The 23,069-nt window shown below is 54.1% G+C and overlaps 6 protein-coding genes and 1 non-coding gene across 7 annotated transcripts; 3 read left to right on the top strand and 4 right to left on the bottom strand.

Moving 5' to 3' along the window:
- Positions 1 to 1,462: 1,462 nt before the first annotated feature.
- Positions 1,463 to 5,014, top strand: QC761_508440 (uncharacterized protein). The gene is made up of 2 exons (XM_062880051.1): positions 1,463 to 2,618; positions 2,681 to 5,014. The coding sequence occupies exons 1-2, from the start codon at positions 2,034 to 2,036 to the stop codon at positions 4,181 to 4,183; spliced, it is 2,088 nt and encodes a 695-aa protein (XP_062731371.1). The 5' UTR covers positions 1,463 to 2,033; the 3' UTR covers positions 4,184 to 5,014.
- Positions 2,709 to 7,402, bottom strand: QC761_508430 (uncharacterized protein). The gene is made up of 3 exons (XM_062880050.1): positions 5,728 to 7,402; positions 5,236 to 5,678; positions 2,709 to 5,181 (listed from the first exon to the last, which is right to left on the bottom strand). Exons 1-3 carry the CDS (start codon positions 6,553 to 6,555, stop codon positions 5,037 to 5,039), a joined length of 1,416 nt encoding a protein of 471 aa, XP_062731370.1. The 5' UTR covers positions 6,556 to 7,402; the 3' UTR covers positions 2,709 to 5,036.
- A 45-nt stretch (positions 7,403 to 7,447) lies between these two features.
- QC761_0084100 lies at positions 7,448 to 7,518 on the bottom strand. The gene has a single exon. It is a non-coding gene; the product is annotated as a tRNA-Gly (tRNA).
- A 143-nt stretch (positions 7,519 to 7,661) lies between these two features.
- On the bottom strand, positions 7,662 to 9,652 carry HNT1 (Adenosine 5'-monophosphoramidase). Its single transcript, XM_062880049.1, has 2 exons — positions 8,126 to 9,652; positions 7,662 to 8,064 (listed from the first exon to the last, which is right to left on the bottom strand). The coding sequence occupies exons 1-2, from the start codon at positions 8,172 to 8,174 to the stop codon at positions 7,697 to 7,699; spliced, it is 417 nt and encodes a 138-aa protein (XP_062731369.1). The 5' UTR covers positions 8,175 to 9,652; the 3' UTR covers positions 7,662 to 7,696.
- Positions 8,113 to 10,472, top strand: QC761_508410 (uncharacterized protein). Its single transcript, XM_062880048.1, has 3 exons — positions 8,113 to 9,053; positions 9,113 to 10,055; positions 10,393 to 10,472. The coding sequence occupies exons 1-2, from the start codon at positions 8,740 to 8,742 to the stop codon at positions 9,408 to 9,410; spliced, it is 612 nt and encodes a 203-aa protein (XP_062731368.1). The 5' UTR covers positions 8,113 to 8,739; the 3' UTR covers positions 9,411 to 10,055; positions 10,393 to 10,472.
- QC761_508400 (uncharacterized protein) lies at positions 9,837 to 11,582 on the bottom strand (the record flags this gene model as incomplete). Its single annotated transcript, XM_062880047.1, has 1 exon — positions 9,837 to 11,582. One exon carries the CDS (start codon positions 11,580 to 11,582, stop codon positions 9,837 to 9,839), a length of 1,746 nt encoding a protein of 581 aa, XP_062731367.1.
- Positions 11,583 to 15,515: 3,933 nt separating this feature from the next.
- On the top strand, positions 15,516 to 23,056 carry FKS1 (1,3-beta-D-glucan synthase). Its single transcript, XM_062880046.1, has 3 exons — positions 15,516 to 16,640; positions 16,706 to 22,024; positions 22,078 to 23,056. The coding sequence occupies exons 1-3, from the start codon at positions 16,420 to 16,422 to the stop codon at positions 22,412 to 22,414; spliced, it is 5,877 nt and encodes a 1,958-aa protein (XP_062731366.1). The 5' UTR covers positions 15,516 to 16,419; the 3' UTR covers positions 22,415 to 23,056.
- The last annotated feature ends 13 nt before the right edge of the window (positions 23,057 to 23,069 follow it).

Here is a 23,069-nt window from a genome sequence, read left to right as displayed (position 1 = left end):
TGGTTCTCCTCTTTCAAGTATCCTTGCTTTCGGCAGCACTTCCTAACAAAGATGACATATGATTGGGAACAATCCCGATAGAAACAAATCTAACCTTCTCAAACAATGTCTCATTGGTTTAGAGACTTTGTCTTGCATCATGGGTAGACAGGCAGTCAATGAACCCCCTCAACTCTTCCAAAAGACAAGTCGTATTGTCCACCAAACCTCCCACTCAATATTCTCCCAGCTTCTTTAGTTGTCCAGCCCAACACCCTCCCGGGACTTCCGAGCTTCCGTCCTGCAACAAAAAAACCATCGGCGACGATGAGCTTTTCATGGTCTTCGCCCCATTGTCCCCAGCTCTTTCCACCTAGGTAGGTAGGTAAGCTATACGCGCTCTTCCACCCGCAACACACATTCCACATGTTTTTGAACCGCGGTTCCCTACACGCAAGACCCATTTACAAATATAAGGCATCCTATGCGTCTTCCGCATGTGTAGTCGTCCTTTCGCCATGCACTTGTCTGGTTCATGGCAGGGTTCGATTCGGTCACTGGGACGGGCCACGTTGACAGACGATTCGAGACCATGGTGGCCCCCTCCCATCTTATTGCTTGGTTTTTAATCTAATAAAATGCCAAATAGCTCTCAGAGTAGCAAGTTGTAGATGGAAAATAGACTACGACAAGATACTGCTCAGTATACATTTAAGAACTCCAACAAAAGTCTGCCTCGTATGCAGAATTCCCCTTCGCGTCTGATAATGCTTTCAAAAAAAACCAAAAAAAAAAACAGATACCTTGGAAAATAAACAACGGATGATACTATTAGCTTGGTGTTGAATCTGTCAAGGGGTGATGAGGCGGACGTTGAGTGCGGCTGAGCAGCTGACAGCCCTACGAGTGTCAGCGGGGTGGAGTGTCAGCGGCTGTTGACTGGCGGCCCGTGCACCCCCCGTCAACGGTGGAGTCGTGGGCCTTGTTCTGGGCCTTGTTCTGGGCCTTGTTCTGAGCCTTTTGCAAGCGCTTTCGCCTCCTCCCAATCTTTAGGGTTAAAGGTGCGGCGTTGAGAATAAAGAATTGGCATCCATTGTGTGCAGTGGCCTGTGATCAAACGGCAGAAATCATAGATTTGGATAAAGTAAAGCAATAAGACAGCACTGAGCAGTTCGTATTAGTTGCTCCATTGCCCAAATTCCGGGCCGCTGATAAGTTGGCAACTCCGAGCACTGTTGGGTCGAATGGGGGCTCTTCAATAAAAAGGCAGCATAAGCAACATAGATATCGCTGTTGAGAAAATGAACAGTGGAAGGGCAACTGTTGCCGAGTGGTAAAATAGTAGAACGTTACAGCGAACATGCCGGTCGCCTGAGTCGAGATGGCCTACTCCAGGGTTGGGGGTGGTGGCAGTTGGGTTGGGGGTGGGGCGGGCCAGGCCTGAATCAGCGACTAAAAAATGGTAAAAAAATGATCACGATATCGTGGAACCCTCGACCCTCCTCCTCCCCTTTTCCTCCCGCAGCCCATCCTCTTCGGTGTCCCAGCACACACACACACACGCACCGCCTTCGCCAACCTTCCCCTAGGGTGCTTCTCTTCTTCTTTCGCCGTCTCCCTCCAGTCTCCCCTCCCCCCAGTCGACGGTCGGTTTTTTATTTCTTTGCGTCCAGCTTCAGCTTCAGCTCCAGCCTCGACCCGACAACCCACTGTCGCCGTCGCGTGTTCGTGCTGCTGCCCTGCAACGCTCAACCTGAATCCCGAGTGCCGCCTCCCTGCCCGAGCCACTCGTCCCGCTTTTTTTTTTCTTCAGCCAAAGGCCCTGCCAAACTACTTGCTGCTTGCCAGACAGACCCTCTGCGCTCGCTCCACGGTCCAACCCAAGCCTCCTCGATCGCCTTTGTGACAAAGAAAAACAATCGCTTGCGTGACCCTCCTCGGCCCCTCTCTTGCGCATCAATCCTCCACCGGGAACATCATCCTCAGGAACGCCCAAAACCCGAAAGAAAACGCCCCCCTACCTACATCGCGACCATCTGTGACTTTGACTAGTCATGGCCAGTCCTTTGCAGTTTGCCTACCGAACCCAGACGGCCATCGGCGTCTTTGACGCTGCGCCTGTCTACGAAGCCCTCCCTGGGTTCGTCAAGCCCCAAGGGAACCTCCGGTGTTGTGTCTACTCGCCATGCGGCCGCTATTTTGCCTATGCTACCAACGACGGCATCTCGGTCGTCGACGCCTCGGTCGGCCACGTCTTGACCAGCCTCCCACTCCCCATGGTGTACGAAATCAGCTTCTCCCCAGGCGGTACCTACATGAGCACCTGGGAGCGCCCCGCCAAGGATGAGAATGGTGATGCTACCAAGAACGTCAAGGTCTGGCGCACCATCGAGGACGTCCCCGAAGGCCAGGAAAAGCAGCCGCTGGGCAGGTTTGTCTACAAGAACATGTCGGGCTGGAACCTGCAGTACACGGCCGATGAGAAGTTCTGCGCTCGTCTGGTCACCAATGAGGTCCAGTTCTACAACAGCAACGACCTCTCGGCGCCTTGGAACCGTCTCCGCGCCGAGGGCGTCACCGACTTTGCTATCGCGCCTGGGAAGAGCCAAAACGTGGCCGTCTTCATCCCCGAGCGCAAGGTATGTTCTTTCAACGCTCAATTCCTGACGCTCGAACAGTTTGCTAACCCTGACTTCTCCAGGGTCAACCGGCCGCCGTCAAGGTCTACAACGTCCCCCAGTTCAGCAGCCCGATCTCGCAAAAGACATTTTTCAAGGGCGACAAGGTCCAGCTCAAGTGGAACGCGCTGGGCACCAACCTGATTGTGCTGGCACAAACAGAGGTGGACAAGTCCAACAAGAGCTACTACGGAGAGACCAACATGTATCTCCTGAGTGCCAACGGCTCTTTTGATGCCAGGATCACCCTGGACAAGGAAGGCCCTATCCATGATGTGTCGTGGTCGCCCAACTCCAAGGAGTTTGGTGTCGTCTACGGCTACATGCCCGCCAAGACCACCATCTTCAACCACCGGGCTGTGCCTACCCACTCCTTCCCTCTGGGACCGCGCAACACCATCATCTTCTCGCCCACCGGCCGCTTTGCTCTCGTTGCCGGCTTCGGCAACTTGGCTGGCCAGATCGATGTGTACGATCTCGAGAAGGACAACCGCAAGGTCACGACGATTGAGAGTGGCAACCCCAGCGTCTGCCAATGGAGTCCCGACAGTCGCTACATCATGACGGCCACCACCTCGCCGCGCCTTCGCGTGGACAACGGCGTCAAGCTCTGGCACGTTGGCGGTGGCATCGTGTACAACGAGGATTTCAACGAGCTGTACAACGTCATGTGGCGTCCCGCGGCTGCGGATGCCCTCCCGGCCGGGGACCCGCTGCACCCTGTGCCGACCCCCCACCCGTCTGCTCTGAAATATTTGGGCACAGTAAAGACGCCTTCCAAGCCCGTGGGCGCCTACCGTCCTCCTGGAGCCCGTGGCTCGTCCACCCCCCTCCACTTCAAGCGCGAGGACGAGGGCGGGGCTGCGCACACGGTTAGCAACGGTGTGCCCCAGATTGGGCCCAACGGTTTTGGTCGCCCCCGCAACCAAATCCCCGGTGCCGAATTCACAAGGCCCGCCGGCATTCCCGGGGCCATCGCTGCTGACGGCGGCGATCTTTCCAAAACGGCGGCCAAGAACAAGAAGAAGAGGAACAAGAAGGCCAAGGAGGGCGAGGGCAATGCCACGGATGCTCCCGGTTCCGAGGGTGGCCTTGCGCCTCCACCCCGAGAATATGGCAACGGCTCCCCTGCTGAGGGCCGCAGCCCCGAACGCCGTAACCAGGGTCAGGGCCACAGCTCCCAGCACCGCAGCCAGTCTCGCAACAACTTCAACGGTCGCAACCGTAGCAACACGCACCGTGCCCGCTCCCAGAGCCGACCCGGCCACTTTGGACAGTCGGCGCAGCAGCAGCAGCAGCAGCAGCCTCAAGGAGGTTCCCCTCTCGGCGGCGGTGACGGTGCTATGACGCCTGCCCAAAGCGCCAACGCCAAGAAGATTCGCAGCTTGCAGAAGAAGATCCGGGCCATCGAGGACCTGGAGATGAGACATGCTGGTGGTGAGAAACTGGAGGATACGCAGGTGAAGAAGATTGCTACCAAGCCATCTGTCATGAAGGAGCTTGAGGCGCTGGAGAGGGAGCAGTAGACGAGATTAGTGCTGAACCAGTCTCGGGGATATGAGGATGACGGAGGGGAAAAGCACAGCGTAGAGTTGTGTACTTTTTCCGCCTCGTGTCCAGCTTGTTTCTTTGCTACTTGCTTCTGGACAACAAATCGAGACTCGAGATTTACGAAACCTACCCTCCTGGATGTTCAACTTCGCGGTATCGAGCGAGAGTGTGGGGTTTGAGAAAGGGAGGGTGGGAGAAGAGTTATACTGATGAAAAATGAGAAATATGCCTCTACTACGAAAGTTTGCTTGATCAAGCAGGCGAGTAGGAAGTAGCGGTAGGAATGAATTGATAAGTGCCAGCTTCTGATTTCGTGATCCAGTTTTTCTCGTCGATGTGTTGCCCCACAAAACATGCGACTGTGAAACCTTGTCCCGGATCTTTCGATCTCGATCTCTCAGGTCAGGGGTGGTCCTGAGCAAAAGCCGGGAGGGAAAGGGCGGGCGGGGTAGACCAAGCCAAAGGCGGGGAAGCGTTGTGCTTGTGCAAGCCACTCCCCGTTTCTTATTTTGATGTAGCCATGGAGGGAGGCTTACAAGGTCGGTGGGAGATGGCTTCTGGGTACCACCCGGTAGACAAACAAAACAAATGAGTACCGCAGACAACACAAAAAAGAAAAGGCCGGAAGGTAGCCAGTGTGACATGAAGGAAAATAAAGCAGAGGTTAGCAAAAAGCTCACCGGCCAAGCCGTGATGGAGTGGCCGGTTACGAAAGCCGTTTCGGGCTCAAACTGGAGGTACAAAAGCAGAGGAGGAGTTATCTAGCCACATAGCACAATGGAACAGGTCGTCTTCTACTTTGACACCACCCGGATGTCCGGTCCCTCCTCAGCATGCTCCTTCTGCCGTCTTTGAACGTTGCTCCTCTAGTTGCAACGCCTTCTCACCAACAGCCGGCTTCTCAATACCGACCGTCGTCTCACGATGGCTATCCATCACATCCTTCTTCCAGATATTGACGTACACCGGATACCTATCATCAACATCAGCCAGTCTCCTTGACACCCTCCTTCCAGGAAGAACTTACACAAAAGCCAAAATATACCCCATCATCGGGATCGCCATCGCAGTATGCGCATCCCTCGCGCTCACCACCGCCCCCATCATGGGCGGAAAGACCATGCCCCCCGAAATAGCAGCCACAAGCAACGATCCCCCCATCTTGGTGTGTCTCCCCAACCCTCTCAGCCCGAGAGTGAATATAGTTGCAAAACAGCAAGACTCGAAACACAAAACGAGCATCAACATCGCGATTGATGTCGCTCCGGCGGTGTTCATCGCCGCCGTGACAAAGACGAAGCATAGTCCGAGATAAGCAGCAAGCATATACCTCGGCTTGAACGCAGGAATAGTGAGCAACCCGCCCGCCACGAACCGGTTGAAGGCGTACAGTCCTTGGCCCACAGCCAGGAGGTCAGAAGAAGTAGCCCTATCCCGACCGGCTTCCTCGCAAAAGTTGATAAAGTAGTTCTGTCCTCTGTCAGCCACTTTCCCCTTTCTTGCGGTCAGAAAAACTCACCGCAACAGCGACCTGCGCCCCGACATAACAGAACTGGCTCCAGACGGCAAGGAAGAGGTTGTACTGTCTCCTGAAAGGTCCCACCTCTCTCGGTCCGTCAATCTGACTCTCCTGCAACCCCATATCCGCATCCGTCACCTCCACCATGGGCACCACCCAAAACAACGCGACCAACAACACGTCGAACCCCGCCACCCCGAGATAGACCCATTGAACGTTCTTCAGCCCCTCCCCCCCCTGTTCTTCGAGTCCCTTTCCGAAAAACACCCTTGACGCCAGCAACGGCGCGACGAAGGAGCCAACCCCTTGAACTGCTTGCGCCAGGTTGAGGCGTATCTCCGAGTATCGCGGGGGGCCGCAGATGGAAAGAAAGGGATCGGCGGCCGTCTCCAAGGTGGCGAGCCCAGCCCCGACAACGAACATGCTGCCGCAGAAGCCGCCAAAGGAGGAGTAGACACCCGAGGGCCAGAAGAGGAGGCAGCCGATGGAGAAGATTGCCAGGCCGGTCATGAAGGTGACGCGGAAGCCGTAGGAGCGGAGGATGAAGGAGGAGAGGGTGGGGGGGAGGAGGAAGTAGGCTCCGAAGTAGGCAGTGGACAGGAGGGCGGAGAGCGTGGGCGTGATGGAGAGGTGGTGCTGGAAGTGGGAGTTTAGGACGTCGAGGAGGCCGTAGGCGAAGCCCCAGAGGAAGAACAGGGTCGTGACGAGCAGGTTGGGGAGGAGGGATTGTCGAAGGGTGAGGTGGGCGGCGGAAGTGACGGTGTCATCTCTGATGGTGACTTTGCGGGACCAGGGGCGTCCCATTCTGCTCCGCTCGTGATGATGCATGGTGACGCTGCCGTGGATGACTTTTTGATCACATCACAGAGAACAATCCCCGACAAGAGCGAGACAAAAAAAAAAATTCGCGGGGACGGAACGGACGGACGGACGATATAAAACTGCCCTGACCTCCTTCACCCGTCACTTCCATATCCTAACCCCTCATCCCATACCTACCTGCATTCTACCCGGCCAGCCGGATGAACCCTATCGACACAAGAACCACCGTTGTCACTGTCGTGTAACAATCAAGGTAGGCAAGGTAGGTAGGGATGCAGAAGGTTCGTCGTCGATCCCTATCCCATTCGGCAGAAAGCCCACCGTTTGGGAAAGCTCGTGTATGGACGGAAAAACACAACTACCTAGAATGTCGCACTGCCGGCATAAACAACGTGGTGTGATATGGCCCGAGCCGTCTTATCACTACTCGGCTACTTATTAGCCGCTTTCTTTTTTTTCTTTTTCTCTTTCTCTCTTTTTTTCTTCTTCTTTTCTAGTCTTGAAAAGATCTATCAAGTCCAGCATTTTTGGCCGCGTGTGATGGTGTTGTTTCTGTAAACACTGGATGATAAATGGTGCAAAGTATGTAATCATCATCTGGTTTGATGAGCGGTCTAGGCAGTGAAGCCTCCAAAGGTTAAGTCGAGGTAAACTTTTGAGTGTTGAGGATGAACTACCTAGGTACTGAAGCACTTTTGCAGAGCTCTCAAAGCCGTTGGACTGAAGGTGATGGACCCAAAAGGGGGTGGAGTAGACGGGGGGGAGGGAAGAAAAAAAGAAGAAAAAAAGAAGAAAAAAAGAAGAAAAAAAGAAGAAGAAAAGAAGAAGAAAAGAAGAAGAAAAGGAAAGAAAAAAGGAAAGAAAAAAAGAAAGAAAAAAAGAAAAAAGAAATTAGAGATGCATCAGCCGTGAATCGAACACGGGGCCCATCGATGGCAACGATGGATTTTACCACTAAACCACTGATGCTGTTTTCTGATTCGATGTGAATTGGGGTGAGAATTAGGGTATATGTGGCAAAAAATGTTTTTGCAACAACAGGAGCAAATCTTCAAAGAGGAGTGTGTTGACTGACGTCTTAGGAGGTTCGTAATTATATCAGACAGACAATACAACAGTAGCTCCGTTTGGAATTGATATCTCCGATTTACATCTTCCCCTTGATATCCTCAAACAACGCCTTGAGCTTATCCATATCAGTCGCCTGCATCGGCCACCCAACACCCAGCCCCTCCTTCTCGTTCGGCTTGGGGATCATGTGGAAGTGCACATGCCCGACCTCCTGATGCGCCAGCTTGCCGTTGTTTTGCAGCAGGTTCCAGTCCTTGGCGCCGGTGGCGGCAGCGAGCCTTTTGACGACGGGCAAGATCTCGCCGAGCTGGTCGTCGGGGATGTCAGTGAGCTTCTCACCGTGGTGCTTGGGGATGACGAGGGCGTGGCCTTTGGATAAGGGGTTGATGTCGAGGAAGGCGAGGGTTTTGTCTGATTCGAAGAGTTTGAAGCAGGGGATTTCACCTGTGAGCGGGGGTTAGTGAGCGGTTGTGAGAGAGGGGATTGAGGAGGGGAGGTTGAGCACCCTTGATGATCTTGCAGAAGATGCAGGCGGCGGACATTTTGGTTGACATTTGCCAACTGAGAAGTTCAGGTGAGATGAGACGAAGTTGTGAGGGTGTGTGAGTGAGAGAGCGGGGGAAGAGTGACGTAGCTTTCTCCCCTGGCTAAGGTGAGGTTCGAGTTGAGGCTTGGCGGGAAGCTGAGCTAAGGAGCTAAGCTGTTCTGGGCAAAAGGGAGACTTGTAGCGCTTCGGAAGATATATCGAACTACAGCTATGAAGACGCCTTGATTTCCAGGTTGCTTGACAGATTCCCTCATTAGGTAGTCAGGCCCAAAAGACCAAGACCCTGTTACACATCTTCTGCGGCGCAGCCCAAAACCCGGGCGCAGCAGCAACAGACGAGACAGTTACCCCGCAAACTGCCCACTCTCAGCAGCCCCACGGATCACGAAGCTGTGTTTGGACCCCGCCATCCAGCCATCACTGCCGCCTTGCCGCGCAGACTCATACCTGATCTACATTTCTTATTACACCTGCCCAGTCGCAACCTGTGTCGCAAACCTCCTTTCCTCTCGCCAGCTCCATCACCAACCTACTGCATCTCCTATACTTCCCGACAGAGTACCTTCTCCAAAATGCCCCGCCACACCTTCCAACCAACCCCCCTCTTCGGCGGCGCCCTCACAGTCGACCTCCCCACCAACTTCGCCGACGTCTCCAAGCTCCGCCAAGTCCCCGACAACCAAGAAGTCTACATTGACAAAGACGGCTTCACCTCCATCATAGTCGACATCACCGAGCGCGTCTCCTCCTCGTCCTCGTCCGACGACCCCCTCGAGCGGGACGCCAAAGCCCTGACCACCCACCTCGAGGAGCTCGTCGGCGTCGAGGACGCGGCCGAGACTGTTCAGGTGTGGAATACAACCGAGACTCAGATCAGCCACCTCTCGTATGTTTTCCTCCTCCCTCCCCCTTCCCATCAAATACTGACCGTGGGGGGCATAGCAGGGAAGATATTCCCGCTTACACATTGATCGCGACGCAAACACACAGGCAGCGAGAGGGAGAGAGACAGGGCGCTCCCGACTTTACCGCGTTGATCCTGACGCTGATCAGGCTGGAGAAGGAGCAGACGGACATCCTCGTGACGATCAATGTGCCGCACATCAAGGGGGAGTATGACGAGGAGGAGATTGACCTGGCGATGGGGAAGCAGGGCGAGCTGATTGGGGATGCGGTTGAGTATGCGGCGAGGATTTGGGAGAGTTTTGATGTGAAGGATTGGGGTTTGTTTAACGAGATTTAGCGAGGAGGGGGACGGGTGCTTGGTGTCAAGTGAGATTTATGGGGATGTGTGATACCCGGGTGTTGGCGGTTGGAAGTGTTTAGATATGGTATATAGGTTGGGTTACCTGGACGGGTTGGGTCGGTCTTGCTGTTGGAAGGATAAATGGGAATGGGGGTATGTTTGTTAAAAGGGACATCTTTGACGAAGTCACGAAGTTTTTTTATATTGCCTTTTGAATGTATACCATGAATGAAGCGCAGTCTGCTTTTCTTGTTCGAAAGGCCATCTTTGATCAATGTCATGAACAAGGTTGTACACATGTTCGAAATGCAGTTAGTTGGTTGATTCACTTAGCTTCTTTAATCTGCTTTCTTGTATGCAGCCTACAATGTTTTATACAGGGGTATCTTTCTTAGTTTTATTATACATATTCCCATCACCTCATCACGTCAAATCCACCACCTCAATCTCTTTCTTCCCCCCTCTCACCGGCAACTTCACCTCTGGCGTCCCCTCCTTGGAACCCGCCACCATCACCACCCCCCCCCCATTCCTCTCCTTCTCAGCCTTCCACCTCTCCGCCACAACCTTCATCACATCCTTCTGCTGCATCCCCGGCTGCTCCGCCTTGACCCTCTTCATCTCCTCCTTCATAAAAATCTGGTACGCGCTCTGCTTCTTTTCTTGACCACCACCACCACCACCACCACTGTCACCAGCCTTCCCACCCCCTCCCCTTGGCCTCGGCTTAACCTGCACCAGCACCCCCTTACAAACCCCACACCTATGCCTCCCCACATCGATACTCTTCGAATGCCTCTTATACCCCATCCCACACCCCCCACACTCCCACACATACCTAAACTCAATTTCATAAGTATGCTTCGTCGTAACCTCGATCCCATACTCCTTCCCAAACACCCCCGTCACCTTCTCCCCCCAAGCCTTGAACTCCTTCCCGTGAGGGTTGGTGGTGATGCCACTAATCATGAAATTGCAGAGATGGCAAAACTCGTGCGCGAGCACATTGTACAACCTGTGAGGCGTGGTGATGACCTTGGTCGACAACTCGATAGAGCAATGGTGCCGGAATACAGAAGGGGAATTCGGCGGGCGGAAGGTTTCCCTTTTCCAGTTTGCCCGCCCGGCTGTGGTGGCTAGGGTGCGGGACCAGATGATTTTTATGCCGCCTGTCGAGGCGGACAGGGTGGAGAGTTGGGAGGAGGTGATGCGGGTGTCGAGGAGGGAGAGGAAGGTCTCTGCGAGGGAGAGGCGGTTGGTTTCGAATTCTTTGAGGGATTGGCGTTCTGAGGCGGTTTTTTTGGCGGGAGAGGAGGAGGAGGAGGAGGAGGGTGGTTTGCTGGTTGTGGTTGGGGGAGGAGGAGGGGGTGGTGGTGGTTTGGAAGGGAAAAGTTGTTTTGCTGGGGAGTGCTGGTCGTTCCAGTCTTCGACGAATTCTTGGGACCAGAACATGTCTGTTGATGGTCGGTGGGGGGTGTTGGGGATGCGAGGGAGTTTGGTGGGTGATACTAGGCCTTTTGGACGGGGAGCAGGGGCGGGTCTGGGTGGTGTTGATGGCGGTGAAGATCCGGGTTCCTCGGTGGGGGTCGAAATTCTCAATGGCATTGATTGTGGTGGTGGGAGGGGGATGTTGTCCAGGCGAAGTCGCAAAAACCTATCTTCTAGGTTTTTTGCCTTGGCTTTTTTTGATTGGGAGGAGTTAACTGATGAGTTGGAGTTTCGTGCTGGCTTTGCTCTTCCTTGCGACTCCGCAGCTGGAGCTTTCCTCGGCGGGGGACCAAGGTCAAATTCACTGTCGTCGTCCGAACCCTGCTCCGTGTAGCTCCCCCCCTCGTCGTCGTTGTCGCTGTCGCTGTCATCTTGCGGGTCCTCCTCTGACTCACATGAATGAAACGTGTCGTCGAACATGGAAACGTCCTCAAGAATGCTCACTTCCTCCCTGGCAGAGACATATTCCTGCTCCTCCTCTGGTTTTGACTCCAGCGACTCTTTTAATGAAGACCCATTGGTCTTTCTAGTCCTGAGTTCAACCCTCGTCCGTCTCGGCTCCTCCTCCTCTTCTTGCTCGTCCTCAAACGACTCCTTCACCCTTGCCGCCTTAGTCTTCCCATTTCTCCCCTCAACCCCCTTCCTCGGCTGCACCTCATCCTCATTCACCACCGCCTTCATCCCCCTCCCCTTCCCCCTCCCCTTCCCCCGTCCTTCCTCACCCTCCTCCGGCGTCCAAGCCCTCAGCAAGCTACTACTCACCCCCCGGACAGGCGCTAACCTCCTCCTCCTCACCGTTGCCGGTGGCGGCACCTCCTTCTTTTCCTTGCTATTTTTCATCCCAGCAACAACCTTACCCTTCTTCTTAGTAGTACCCAACGCACTCGGAGAAGGAAACTCCTCATCCTCATCCTCATCCTCATCATCATCATCATCATCATCATCCTCATCATCCTCATCATCAACATCCTCATCATTATCACTATCCTCCTCACCACTGCTCTTTCCCTTGTCGCTCTTTTCCTGCTCCGTGTCATCTTCGTGATCATCGCTCCAGTGCATCACCCTCCTCCTCGTCCTCCCCCCGCTCCCAGCTAGTCGCGCCATTTCTGCCTTATCTCCCGCTTCAAAATGGGACGTAGAAAGGGAAACAAAATAAAAACAATGGAGCACCGTTCAAGATAAGGAAGGTGAGATTGATTTGTGTGTGCGTGTGTGTGTGTGTGTGTGTATGTGTGTGTATGTGTGAGTCGTTTAAGAAAAAAGATGCAGGTTTCGGCGCTTTGGGATTTGGGAAAGGAAGAAAAGAGAGCTGGTTGTCAGGAGCAACCGCTGCTGCCCGACTGAGCGGATGGGATGAAAGATGGGACGTGCATGATGCCCGCCCGCCCCGCAAGTGGACTTTTGCAGAGGTTTTGAGTTTGTTTCATTAGGCATTAGGGTGGTATGTTTTTTTTTTCCTTTGTTTTTTTCTTTTTTTTTGGGGGGGGGTGGAACGTTTCATTTTATTGTATTATGAAGAGTACAAATTTTTGTGAAGGGTTACAATCTGTGGATTGAAGGTTTATTGCCTATGGTAGGGGGGGAATGACAGCTGCTTGTACAGGCCCTTTTGATGCAAAAACTTCCCAGATCCAATATCCCAGGAAACCAAAGATGGAATCGCTGGGCTTGAAACTAACGACTCCCTCCTTTCCGAACAAACGTTTCGTTATTGAAGACAGACCCGAACCGCCGATAACGGTCCAGCTAGGTGATCGGGAAACAGCCCGTGGGGGTGTGTTGTTCCAGAAGTTGAGTCTTCAGCACACAGCAAGCCGTTTTCTCGGCTCATTGGCCAACATCAACACAAGAAGATCGCCATGTGGTTTTTTTTATTTATTCAGTTATTTTCGCCTCGCGGGCCGCGCGGTTTCCACATCACCACATACACTGTGTTGCAACAAACCTGCTGTATAAAGAGCAGCAGGTGGCGTGTGACACTGCTGATCTGCTCTATATGGTTATCTATCTGTCACTGGGACTACTGCACTGAGGCGCTGCAAATCTGTATGAGGAGTTATCGTGGGCGTGCAGGTTAGGGTCTAACGCTGTCTCACATTTGTTCTCTTCACGAGGAAAAAGAAGAAGACTGGCGTGTTGGGTGGTGGGCTGGGGCTGTATTACGGTGTTCGTAACCTCCTGACAGATGTATTCGAACGTGTTGCAGCAAAAAAGCAGCACAGCGTGACTGATTTGGGCATTCCTCGCCTCATCGGGCTTCTTACCAGATCCGCCCTCACCAGACTCACAAGTAACGCAGCTACCAGCGCAGTGGTTCAGAGGTTGAATGCCCGGCTCGGGGCCAGACTTGTCTTGAGCAATGTCCGAGCAGTACACACAGTATTTGACGACGATCACCCAAGTCACACCACGCAAGCGGTTCTGTCACACTGCTGATCTCGAAGGTGGTCTTCAACATGGGATGACGGGCGGCCGGTCATATTGGCCGGTCAGTCCAGTGGTCTCCCGTCCTGGTCTCGGTCCGGGGGAAAAAGGCAAAGGAAGAAACGGATCTCATGCGATGAGCTGGCTCATTTTTTTTTATTTTTTTTTGCCAAATTCTTGATTTTGTTGCTATCTATCTTTCCGGTAGGTTTATCATGCATGGCCAGCACAGCAGCAAACGTCCCTTTCGGAGGTTGCTAGTGTGCCAAGAACGATTGACCTGCCACTCGGAATTCGAGAAAAAGACCAATGATCCACAGAGGAGTCGATCGATCGAAGTGTGCAGACAGAGAGAAATATATATTTTTGGTGAAGTGTGTTTGCTGCTTCAGACAGGTAAGTGTAGGTGGGAGAAATCACATTGCAACCTTCGTCATGGGGCAGTGAGGGGGACAATTGGAGGTGTGAATCTCGCATTCTGGTTGCCTCGTTCCTTGCAGATCTGAACAAGAATATGGGGAGTGTTCGTCGTTTGGATATATCGATTAATTACCGGTCATCCGGCAGGTGAACCGCGCAACGTCAGACTTGTTTTCTCTTTCGGGGGGTTTTGCCGCCCCCCTCTTTTGATGCTGGAAAATAGATCACGTTAGACAGGAACCGTTTTCCTTGATAAAAGGGGTGGGGGAACGAGCTTCTGAAAGGGGAAGAGGCACAGATCTTGTGCAAAAGCACCTCGACGGCGTCAACTTGTCAAAAAGTCCTGGCGCACTGTGTTCGGAAAAACCGGGCCTAACCTGACAAAGAGCCCCTGTCGGTGTGCTGTACAAAATATGGAAGCGGCTCCAGCCCGAACCATGGCGGCTCCGCCAAAAAAGGAAGACCTTGGAAGAAACTGCAGCGAGCCTCCACCGCGATTTCAGCTGCTTCGGGAATTGCGGCGAGATAAAATTGTGAGACACGGCGAGTGAGGGCGTGAGGACCTTGTCATCGAAAGGTGTTTGCCACTGGCCCAGTCCGGCACGTCGTGGGTCGATTATGCTCGTGTCCAGAGGGCTCTAGCTGCATTGGACCACTGACAAGAAACACAGCCCAATTGTCGGTTCCTTCGAATCCTCGAGATGGTACGTGATGTCGTGGTCGAGAGATCAGGGGATTCTTTTGCAGTAGTATCCAGCATATGTGGCCAGCATATGCCGTCCTGTCGCCCGAGTCGCTACTAGTCCGGCCATCTGGCTTTTGACCGGTTTTGACAGTTTGCCAATGGGATGTCTCCGATAAGCTGGGTTGTTGTATGGAGAGAGGGTCAAATAGTGGGATAGATTCCTTGTTTTTTTCCTTTCCCAAAGAGGAATCCATTCTGAAGGTCGTCGTCATCGATGTGCTTCTCGAAGACCAAGCTTTGGCGTTGATGTGCCTTGGCCCGCCCTGCCAGGTGTTCCCTGTCGAAACCTTGGTGGGAACGGAATCTTTCTCAGGGGCAGCGATTGGAGGGCCAATTGATTTTTGGGGGTGGGGCGACAGTTGGAAGTTGGGTGGCGGAGCCGTGGATTCTGATACGGTGCAATTTCGAGTCGCCAGCCCGCGCCAGCCCGGCAGCGAAGCCGGCGGTATCCCGAACTGGAGTCTCCATTGGTCAGAATCTGCTGGTGTAAATCGAGATGGTGGCGGGACGAAATGCAAGTCTTCAGGAGTTGGGGTTGCAATTTGCAGACGGCACCGGCGACTTCGCTGCAGCTGCCAACTTGCGTTCCCTGTTGATGTGAGAGTGAGGGTGAGGGAGGCAGAGGGAGAGGGGGGGATAGAGAGAATGAGAGAGGGAGATGGAGGGAATGAGAGAGGGAGATGGAGAGAATGAGAGAAAGAGAGAAGTGTGTTTTATGTCTGAGGCTGTGACTTGTATCTGGCAGCGAAACAAGCATCAGCAGCTTCGTCTGAAATCCGGGGAAAACAGAATGTGAGGCAGAGAGGCATCCGGCGTGAAAGCAAGCGCGTGCCTGACAAATGGGAGCAGCACAGTGCTTCCGCTGGCAGGTCGACACGGTGCCCTCCCTCGTCCATCTTCCCCTGGCAGATGCTTCCACCCCTGGTGTCTTTCCGAGCCCGAGACGAAACGCACCGCCCATCCCTGCTCCCCTGCTCAGCGAGTGGCCGAATGAATGCCTCCTTTTTCCTGCCCATTTCCCTGCTTCTTTCCCTTCCCAAGAGTCCAAGGCCAACACTAGCCAAACATCCTTCCGTGGCCAGTGCCTCCTCTTTTTTTCTTCTCTTTCTTTCCTCTCCTCTCTTTTCTCTCTCTCGACGCTCGCTCGCTCATCTGCTGCTTCCGACACCTCTACCGTCTCTCGTTCAGGTAGTAGAAAGTCGCCAGTCGCCCGCCGTCGCCCGCCGCCCGTCGCCCCGTGTAGGAGCCGTTGCAATCCAGCGGTCGCCTGCCTTTCGAGCTGCGTGCCGGCATTCGAGACACGACGCCGTCTGGATCCGTCGCGCCGAAACGACCCTCAAGGACGACACATTACACTACGGTCGCTGAAGCATATCCAATCAATCAGTCAACCAATCCATCCATAATCTTTTTGGTTCCTTTCCATCAATCAATCAAAGAAACCCAGTTTCGCTGAAAGGGGGGGACCCACGCACGAATTATTAGCGGCCTGTTTTCTTGCATACCGCCACCATCCCCAAGCCAACCTCCCTCTTCTCTGCGCCCCACAGCGCCGCCAATCGCTCACCCTCGTTGGTCGGATTCTGCTCCTGTTGTGCATCAACAATCAACAACACGCACGTTATCCGGCACCTTTCTCTGCTCTTCAGCGCCCAACCCAAACCCAAAAATCATAGCTTGTCGAGTTTTTGCTCCTCTTGCGGTGGCCGGCCACTTCTTGGACATTTGACACGACAAGACTCCCATTTTTTGGGTCGACAACGCCACATCCACTTCCCCGGCAACTGCTCCATGAGCCTCTGATACGGTGAGTTTTGCACCTGCAACGCCTGGTTGAAATGTTGATTTAGACCCTTCGGCTTTCCGAGTCCGGACACGACCGTGACAGTTTTGGCTAATTGCCAGCAGACGACTTTGTTGCCCAATATGTCGGGATATCCCCAAGGCCAGGGAGGCCAGGGCCAAGGCCAAGGCGGCTACAACGGCCGCGATGAGTACGATGACGGCTACGGTCAAGGCGGTCACGGAGGCCAGCACGGCAATGACGCCTACTATCAAGACGACCAACAGTACTATGACAACCAGCCAAATAGCGGTCACGCCCAGGGCCGCGGCAATCAGCAAGGCGATGGCTACTATGACGAATCGTAAGTTCTGGCTCTTGATGCGAAATGGATAGAATGGGCGGGCAGAGTTGACTTTGATGGCCCAGTGGTTACTACAACGCCGACCCCAACAACCCGTACCAGCAAGATGGCGGCTACTACGACAACAACGACCAGTACCAGGACGATTACTACAACAACGGCCAGAGAGGCAACAATGGCTACTACGATCAAGGGTACGGTCAAGGTGGCTACGGTGGCAATGGTCAGGGTCCAAGGCAGGGCTCCGAAGACGATTCGGAGACCTTCAGCGACTTCACGATGAGGTCCGACATGGCCAGAGCAGCCGACATGGACTACTATGGACGCGGTGATGAGCAGTACAACAACGGCTACAACGATGAGGGAGGCAACCGCGGGTACCGCCCACCATCGTCGCAGATCTCCTATGGTGGCAACCGCTCCTCCGGCGCCTCTACGCCCAACTACGGAATGGACTACAGCAATGTTCTGCCCGCCGGTCAGCGCTCCAGGGAACCCTATCCCGCCTGGACTTCGGATGCCCAGATTCCCCTCTCCAAGGAGGAGGTGGAGGACATCTTTTTGGACTTGACGGCGAAATTCGGTTTCCAGCGCGACAGCATGCGCAACATGTACGACCACTTGATGACGCTTCTGGATTCGCGCGCGTCCCGCATGACGCCCAACCAGGCCCTGCTGTCTCTCCATGCCGATTACATTGGTGGCGACAACGCCAACTACCGCAAGTGGTACTTTGCTGCCCATCTTGACCTGGACGATGCCGTCGGTTTCGCCAACATGAAGGGCAAGAAGGCCAAGAAGAAGGCGAAGAAGGGCAAGGGCCCGGGCCCCGAAAACGAGGCCGAGGCTTTGGAAGATCTCGAGGGCGATGACTCGTTGGAGGCGGCCGAGTACCGCTGGAAGACGAGAATGAACCGCATGTCGCAGCACGATCGGGTGAGGCAGCTCGCTCTGTTCTTGCTCTGCTGGGGCGAGGCCAACCAGGTCCGCTTCATGGCGGAATGTCTCTGCTTCATCTTCAAGTGCGCCGACGATTATCTCAACTCGCCCGCCTGCCAAAACCTTGTTGAGCCGGTGGAGGAGTTCACCTTCCTGAACAACGTGATCACGCCTCTGTATCAGTACTGCAGAGACCAGGGCTACGAAATTTCCAACGGTGTCTATGTCCGTCGCGAGCGCGACCATGAGCAGATCATCGGCTATGATGATTGCAACCAGCTCTTCTGGTACCCCGAGGGCATTGAGCGTATCGTGCTCGAGGACAAGACCAAGCTCGTCGACGTTCCTCCCGCGGAACGTTACCTCAAGCTCAAGGATGTCAACTGGAAGAAGTGCTTCTTCAAGACCTACAAGGAAACGCGTTCCTGGTTCCATCTTCTCGTCAACTTCAACCGCATCTGGATTATTCACCTGACCATGTTCTGGTTCTACACGGCCTACAACTCCCCCACGCTCATCACCGTCAAGTACGAACAAGAAGTCAACCAGTGGCCCGAGAAGGCTGCCCATTGGTCCATCGTCGGGTTCGGTGGTGCCATCGCTTCCGGTATCCAAGTGGCCGCCACCATCACGGAATGGGCCTACGTTCCAAGGAAGTGGGCGGGCGCGCAGCACTTGACCAAAAAGTTGATGTTCCTCATTCTGGTCTTCATCCTCAACGTCGCTCCCGGCGTTTACGTCTTCATGCCCGAGAAGGACGACAAGGCCTATATCGAGAAGCAGCGCACTACTCTCGCGCTGGCCCTCGGTATCGCCCACTTCTTCATTGCTCTCATCACGTTCATCTTCTTCTCCATCATGCCGCTCGGTGGTCTGTTTGGAAGCTACCTGACCAAGAACTCGAGGCGGTACGTGGCCAGTCAGACCTTTACTGCCAGCTGGCCGCGTCTCAAGGGCAAGGCCATCGCCATGTCTTACGGCCTCTGGCTTATCGTGTTTGGCGCCAAGTTTGGAGAGTCTTATGCCTACCTCACCCTCTCCATCAAGGACCCTATTCGGTATCTGCACATCATGGACACGTCGTCCTGCATGGGTGACTTTTTCCTGAGCAACATGATCTGCCAACATCAGCCCAAGATCACGCTCGGACTTTTGCTCATCACGGATTTGATCTTCTTCTTCCTCGACACGTACCTGTGGTATGTGCTCTTGAACACGGTGTTCTCGATCGCCCGGTCCTTCTACCTCGGTTCTTCCATCTGGACTCCCTGGAGAAACATCTTCTCTCGTCTCCCGAAGCGTATCTACTCCAAGGTCCTGGCAACCACCGACATGGAGATCAAGTACAAGCCCAAGGTCCTGATTTCTCAGATTTGGAATGCCATCATCATTTCCATGTATCGCGAGCACCTCCTGGCCATTGACCATGTCCAGAAGCTCCTCTACCACCAGGTTCCTTCGGAGCAGGAGGGCAAGAGGACGCTGCGTGCTCCCACCTTCTTCGTCTCGCAGGAAGATCACTCTTTCAAGACCGAGTTCTTCCCCGCCTACAGCGAGGCCGAGCGCAGAATCTCCTTCTTCGCCCAGTCGCTCTCGACGCCCATCCCTGAGCCCTTGCCCGTTGACAACATGCCCACCTTCACCGTCATGATTCCTCACTACAGCGAAAAGATTCTCCTCTCCCTGAGAGAAATCATTCGTGAAGACGAGCCTTACTCTCGTGTCACCCTTCTCGAGTACCTCAAGCAGCTTCACCCTCACGAGTGGGACTGCTTCGTCAAGGACACCAAGATTCTGGCCGATGAGACCTCGCAGTTCAACGGCGAGGATGAGAAGACGGAAGGCAAGGACACGGCCAAGAGCAAGATTGATGATCTTCCCTTCTACTGCATTGGTTTCAAGTCATCGGCCCCCGAATACACGCTTCGCACACGTATTTGGGCCTCGCTCCGTTTCCAGACCCTGTACCGTACTGTCTCCGGCTTCATGAACTACGCCCGCGCCATCAAGCTGCTCTATCGCGTCGAGAACCCCGAGGTTGTCCAGATGTTTGGCGGCAACTCCGACAAGCTGGAGCGCGAGCTTGAGCGCATGGCCCGTCGCAAGTTCAAGCTCTGCATCTCCATGCAGCGATTCGCCAAGTTCAAGAAGGAAGAGATGGAAAATGCCGAGTTCTTGCTCCGTGCCTACCCCGACCTCCAGATTGCCTACCTCGACGAGGAGCCTCCCCTTAACGAGGGCGAGGAGCCCCGCCTCTACTCTGCCCTGATTGATGGTCACTCTGAGATCATGGAGAACGGTCAGCGTCGCCCCAAGTTCCGCATTCAGCTCTCTGGCAACCCCATTCTTGGCGACGGCAAATCCGACAACCAGAACCACGCCATCATCTTCTACCGCGGCGAGTACATCCAGCTCATCGACGCCAACCAGGACAACTACCTCGAGGAGTGCCTCAAGATCCGTAGCGTTCTTGCCGAGTTCGAGGAGATGAAGACGGACAACGTTTCCCCCTACACTCCCGGTGTCAAGAACGCGGTCCACACTCCTGTTGCCATCTTGGGTGCTCGTGAATACATCTTCTCGGAGAACATTGGGATCCTTGGTGACGTTGCTGCCGGGAAGGAGCAGACGTTCGGCACCCTCTTTGCCAGAACACTGGCCGAGATCGGTGGCAAGCTTCATTACGGTCATCCCGACTTCCTCAACGGCATCTTCATGACGACTCGCGGCGGTGTGTCCAAGGCTCAAAAGGGCCTGCACTTGAACGAAGACATTTACGCCGGCATGAACGCCCTGCTGCGTGGTGGCCGCATCAAGCACTGCGAATACTACCAGTGCGGCAAGGGTCGTGATTTGGGTTTCGGCTCCATTCTCAACTTCACGACCAAGATCGGAACGGGCATGGGTGAGCAGTTCTTGTCCCGCGAGTACTACTACCTCGGAACCCAGCTGCCGTTGGATCGCTTCTTGTCCTTCTACTACGCCCATCCTGGTTTCCACGTCAACAACATGTTTATCATGCTTTCGGTCCAGCTTTTCATGATCTCGCTCCTGCAGATCGGTGCCCTTCGAAAGGAGACTATCCGCTGCGACTACAACCGCGACGTTCCCATCACGGATCCTCTGTTGCCCACGGGCTGTGCCAACACGGACGCGCTGGTCGACTGGGTCTACCGCAGTATTCTGTCGATTTTCTTCGTCTTCTTCCTCTCGTTCGTGCCCCTGTTTGTTCAGGAGATGATGGAACGCGGTGTGCTGCGCGCCGCCACGCGCTTCGCCAAGCACATCGGCTCCCTCTCGCCCTTCTTTGAAGTGTTTGTCTGCCAGATCTACGCCAACTCTGTGCAGATGGATGTCACTTTCGGAGGTGCTCGCTACATCGGTACCGGTCGCGGTTTCGCAACGGCTCGCATCCCCTTCGGTGTGCTCTACTCGCGCTTCGCCGGTCCTTCGATCTATTTCGGAGCCCGTCTGCTGATGATGTTGTTGTTCGCCACCATCACCGTCTGGACCCCCGCCATCATTTACTTCTGGATTTCGCTGCTGGCCTTGGTCATCTCCCCCTTCCTGTACAACCCCCACCAGTTCGCCTGGACCGATTTCTTCATCGATTACCGCGACTACCTCCGCTGGCTGTCTCGTGGCAACTCGCGCTCGCACGCCTCGTCTTGGATTTCGTTCTGCCGCCTGTCCAGAACAAGAACCACGGGTTACAAGCGCAAGGTTATCGGCGACCCATCTGCCAAGATGTCGGGAGATGTCCCTCGTGCTGCCTTCACCAATATGATGTGGGCCGAGATCTTCACACCTTTCTGCCTGGTTCTTGTTACGCTCATCCCCTATCTCTACATCAACTCCCTGACCGGTGTTGGTGGTGAGTTTGGTACCAAGGAGGTGGACGATCCCGCGGCCGTTGTCATGCGTATCGCTATTGTCGCCTTTGCCCCCATCGGTCTCAACCTTGCCGTCCTGGCCGCCATGTTCGGCATGGCGTGCTGCATGGGTCCGGTTCTGAGCATGTGCTGCAAGAAGTTTGGCTCGGTCCTCGCCGCCATCGCCCACGCCGTCGCTGTTATTGGCCTTCTTGTGTTTTTCGAGGTCATGTTCTTCTTGCAGCGTGCCGACTTTGCCAGGACGCTCCTGGGCATGATTGCTGTCCTCGCTCTCCAGCGCTTCATCCTGAAGGTCATCGTCACTCTGTGCTTGACCAGAGAAATGAAGACGGATGCCGCCAACATCGCTTTCTGGACCGGCAAGTGGTACTCTCTCGGCTGGCACACCGTTTCTCAGCCCGCCCGTGAATTCCTGTGCAAGATCACCGAGCTGAGCATGTTCGCGGCCGACTTTGTCCTCGGTCATGTCATCCTCTTCCTCATGCTCCCTGTCATTCTCATTCCTCAGGTTGACAAGCTGCACTCCATGATGCTCTTCTGGCTCCGCCCAAGGTATGTCCGGTTTTGTCCGTCTTCGTTGCTGACCACGCTGACATGTTTGATAGTCGTCAAATCCGGCCTCCGATTTACTCGATGAAGCAGACCAAGTTGAGGAGGAGACGCGTCCTGCGTTACTCGATCCTCTACTTCACCATGTTCATCTTGTTTGCCGCCTTGATCGCCGGCCCGCTCGTTGCTGGCAAGTTCATCATGCCGACTCTGGAATCGACGTTGAAGTTTGGCGACATGGTGTTGTTGCAGCCTGATGTGAATCAGGACAACACCCGCAACAGCACCATGACCGGTACCGGTCGCCCGAGCTACAGTGGTGCCTATACCCCAACGACAGTTGCGGCGAAAAGACCGGCCGAGACTGCGGGCACCAACGACAGACTCTTTTAAGCAAAGCAAAGCGCCAGCTTGGTCAGCCTCGCGCGAGGCCACGACTTTGTACAATTTTTAATAGTAGCCATATGGGATTTTGTCGGACCTCTCTTTGGCCAAGCAAAAGAATAGGGAGATGGGGAGTGGTCCCGGGGAGTTTTTGTCATGAAAAGAAATGTTGTATTCTTGGAACTCGACAGCAAACCTCTGGCAGCATGAGCATCATTTCATTTTGATTTTTTTGTCTCTCTCTCTCTCTTTTTGTTTTTTTTTGTTGATTTTTTGATTTTGGGGTTGGCGGAAGGCATTGGTATCACATACACACAAGTGGGCTTTTTTATTATTATCCTAGACGCTTAGCTCAATTTCCCTGTCTCTGCTGCTTTTTGTTATGTGGTCTTCTGAAAGTTGCTTAATGCGGATTAATGGCATTGTTGGGTTGCGTTGTTGCATATTTGCCCAAGTACCTTTGAAGCATTGCGTGTTTTTCAAGATGATTGCTTGTGTGTGTTGTCGTCGATGTGCCACTGCGTAATGTAATGGGTTCAATAAAGATGGATGGCTACGAGCCACTGAGCAAAGAGGGCATGATTATTAATGAGTTCTTGAATGTATGATTGAGAGGAGGGTACCTAATGGAAATATCTTGGTTGCCCCTGAACTGATTTGAGAT

The sequence above is a fragment of the Podospora bellae-mahoneyi genome, chromosome 5 (genome assembly GCF_035222275.1).
Source record: "Podospora bellae-mahoneyi strain CBS 112042 chromosome 5, whole genome shotgun sequence".
Classification (NCBI taxonomy): Eukaryota; Fungi; Ascomycota; class Sordariomycetes; order Sordariales; family Podosporaceae; genus Podospora; species Podospora bellae-mahoneyi.
This window is presented reverse-complemented; position numbering and strand designations above follow the sequence as displayed.

Bases quoted from the DNA above. Each gene is read 5' to 3' on its own strand.
- QC761_508440 (XM_062880051.1), top strand. From the start codon at position 2,034: ATGGCCAGTCCTTTGCAGTTTGCCTACCGAACCCAGACGGCCATCGGC. The intron at 2,619-2,680 runs GTATGTTCTTTC...TGACTTCTCCAG, and splicing joins TCTTCATCCCCGAGCGCAAG to GGTCAACCGGCCGCCGTCAA.
- QC761_508430 (XM_062880050.1), bottom strand. From the start codon at position 6,555: ATGCATCATCACGAGCGGAGCAGAATGGGACGCCCCTGGTCCCGCAAA. The intron at 5,679-5,727 runs GTGAGTTTTTCT...GACAGAGGACAG, and splicing joins GGGCGCAGGTCGCTGTTGCG to AACTACTTTATCAACTTTTG. The intron at 5,182-5,235 runs GTAAGTTCTTCC...TGTTGATGATAG, and splicing joins GGGTATATTTTGGCTTTTGT to GTATCCGGTGTACGTCAATA.
- HNT1 (XM_062880049.1), bottom strand. From the start codon at position 8,174: ATGTCAACCAAAATGTCCGCCGCCTGCATCTTCTGCAAGATCATCAAG. The intron at 8,065-8,125 runs GTGCTCAACCTC...CCCCGCTCACAG, and splicing joins CTTCTGCAAGATCATCAAGG to GTGAAATCCCCTGCTTCAAA.
- QC761_508410 (XM_062880048.1), top strand. From the start codon at position 8,740: ATGCCCCGCCACACCTTCCAACCAACCCCCCTCTTCGGCGGCGCCCTC. The intron at 9,054-9,112 runs GTATGTTTTCCT...GGGGCATAGCAG, and splicing joins ACTCAGATCAGCCACCTCTC to GGAAGATATTCCCGCTTACA.
- FKS1 (XM_062880046.1), top strand. From the start codon at position 16,420: ATGTCGGGATATCCCCAAGGCCAGGGAGGCCAGGGCCAAGGCCAAGGC. The intron at 16,641-16,705 runs GTAAGTTCTGGC...TTGATGGCCCAG, and splicing joins GATGGCTACTATGACGAATC to TGGTTACTACAACGCCGACC. The intron at 22,025-22,077 runs GTATGTCCGGTT...CATGTTTGATAG, and splicing joins CTCTTCTGGCTCCGCCCAAG to TCGTCAAATCCGGCCTCCGA.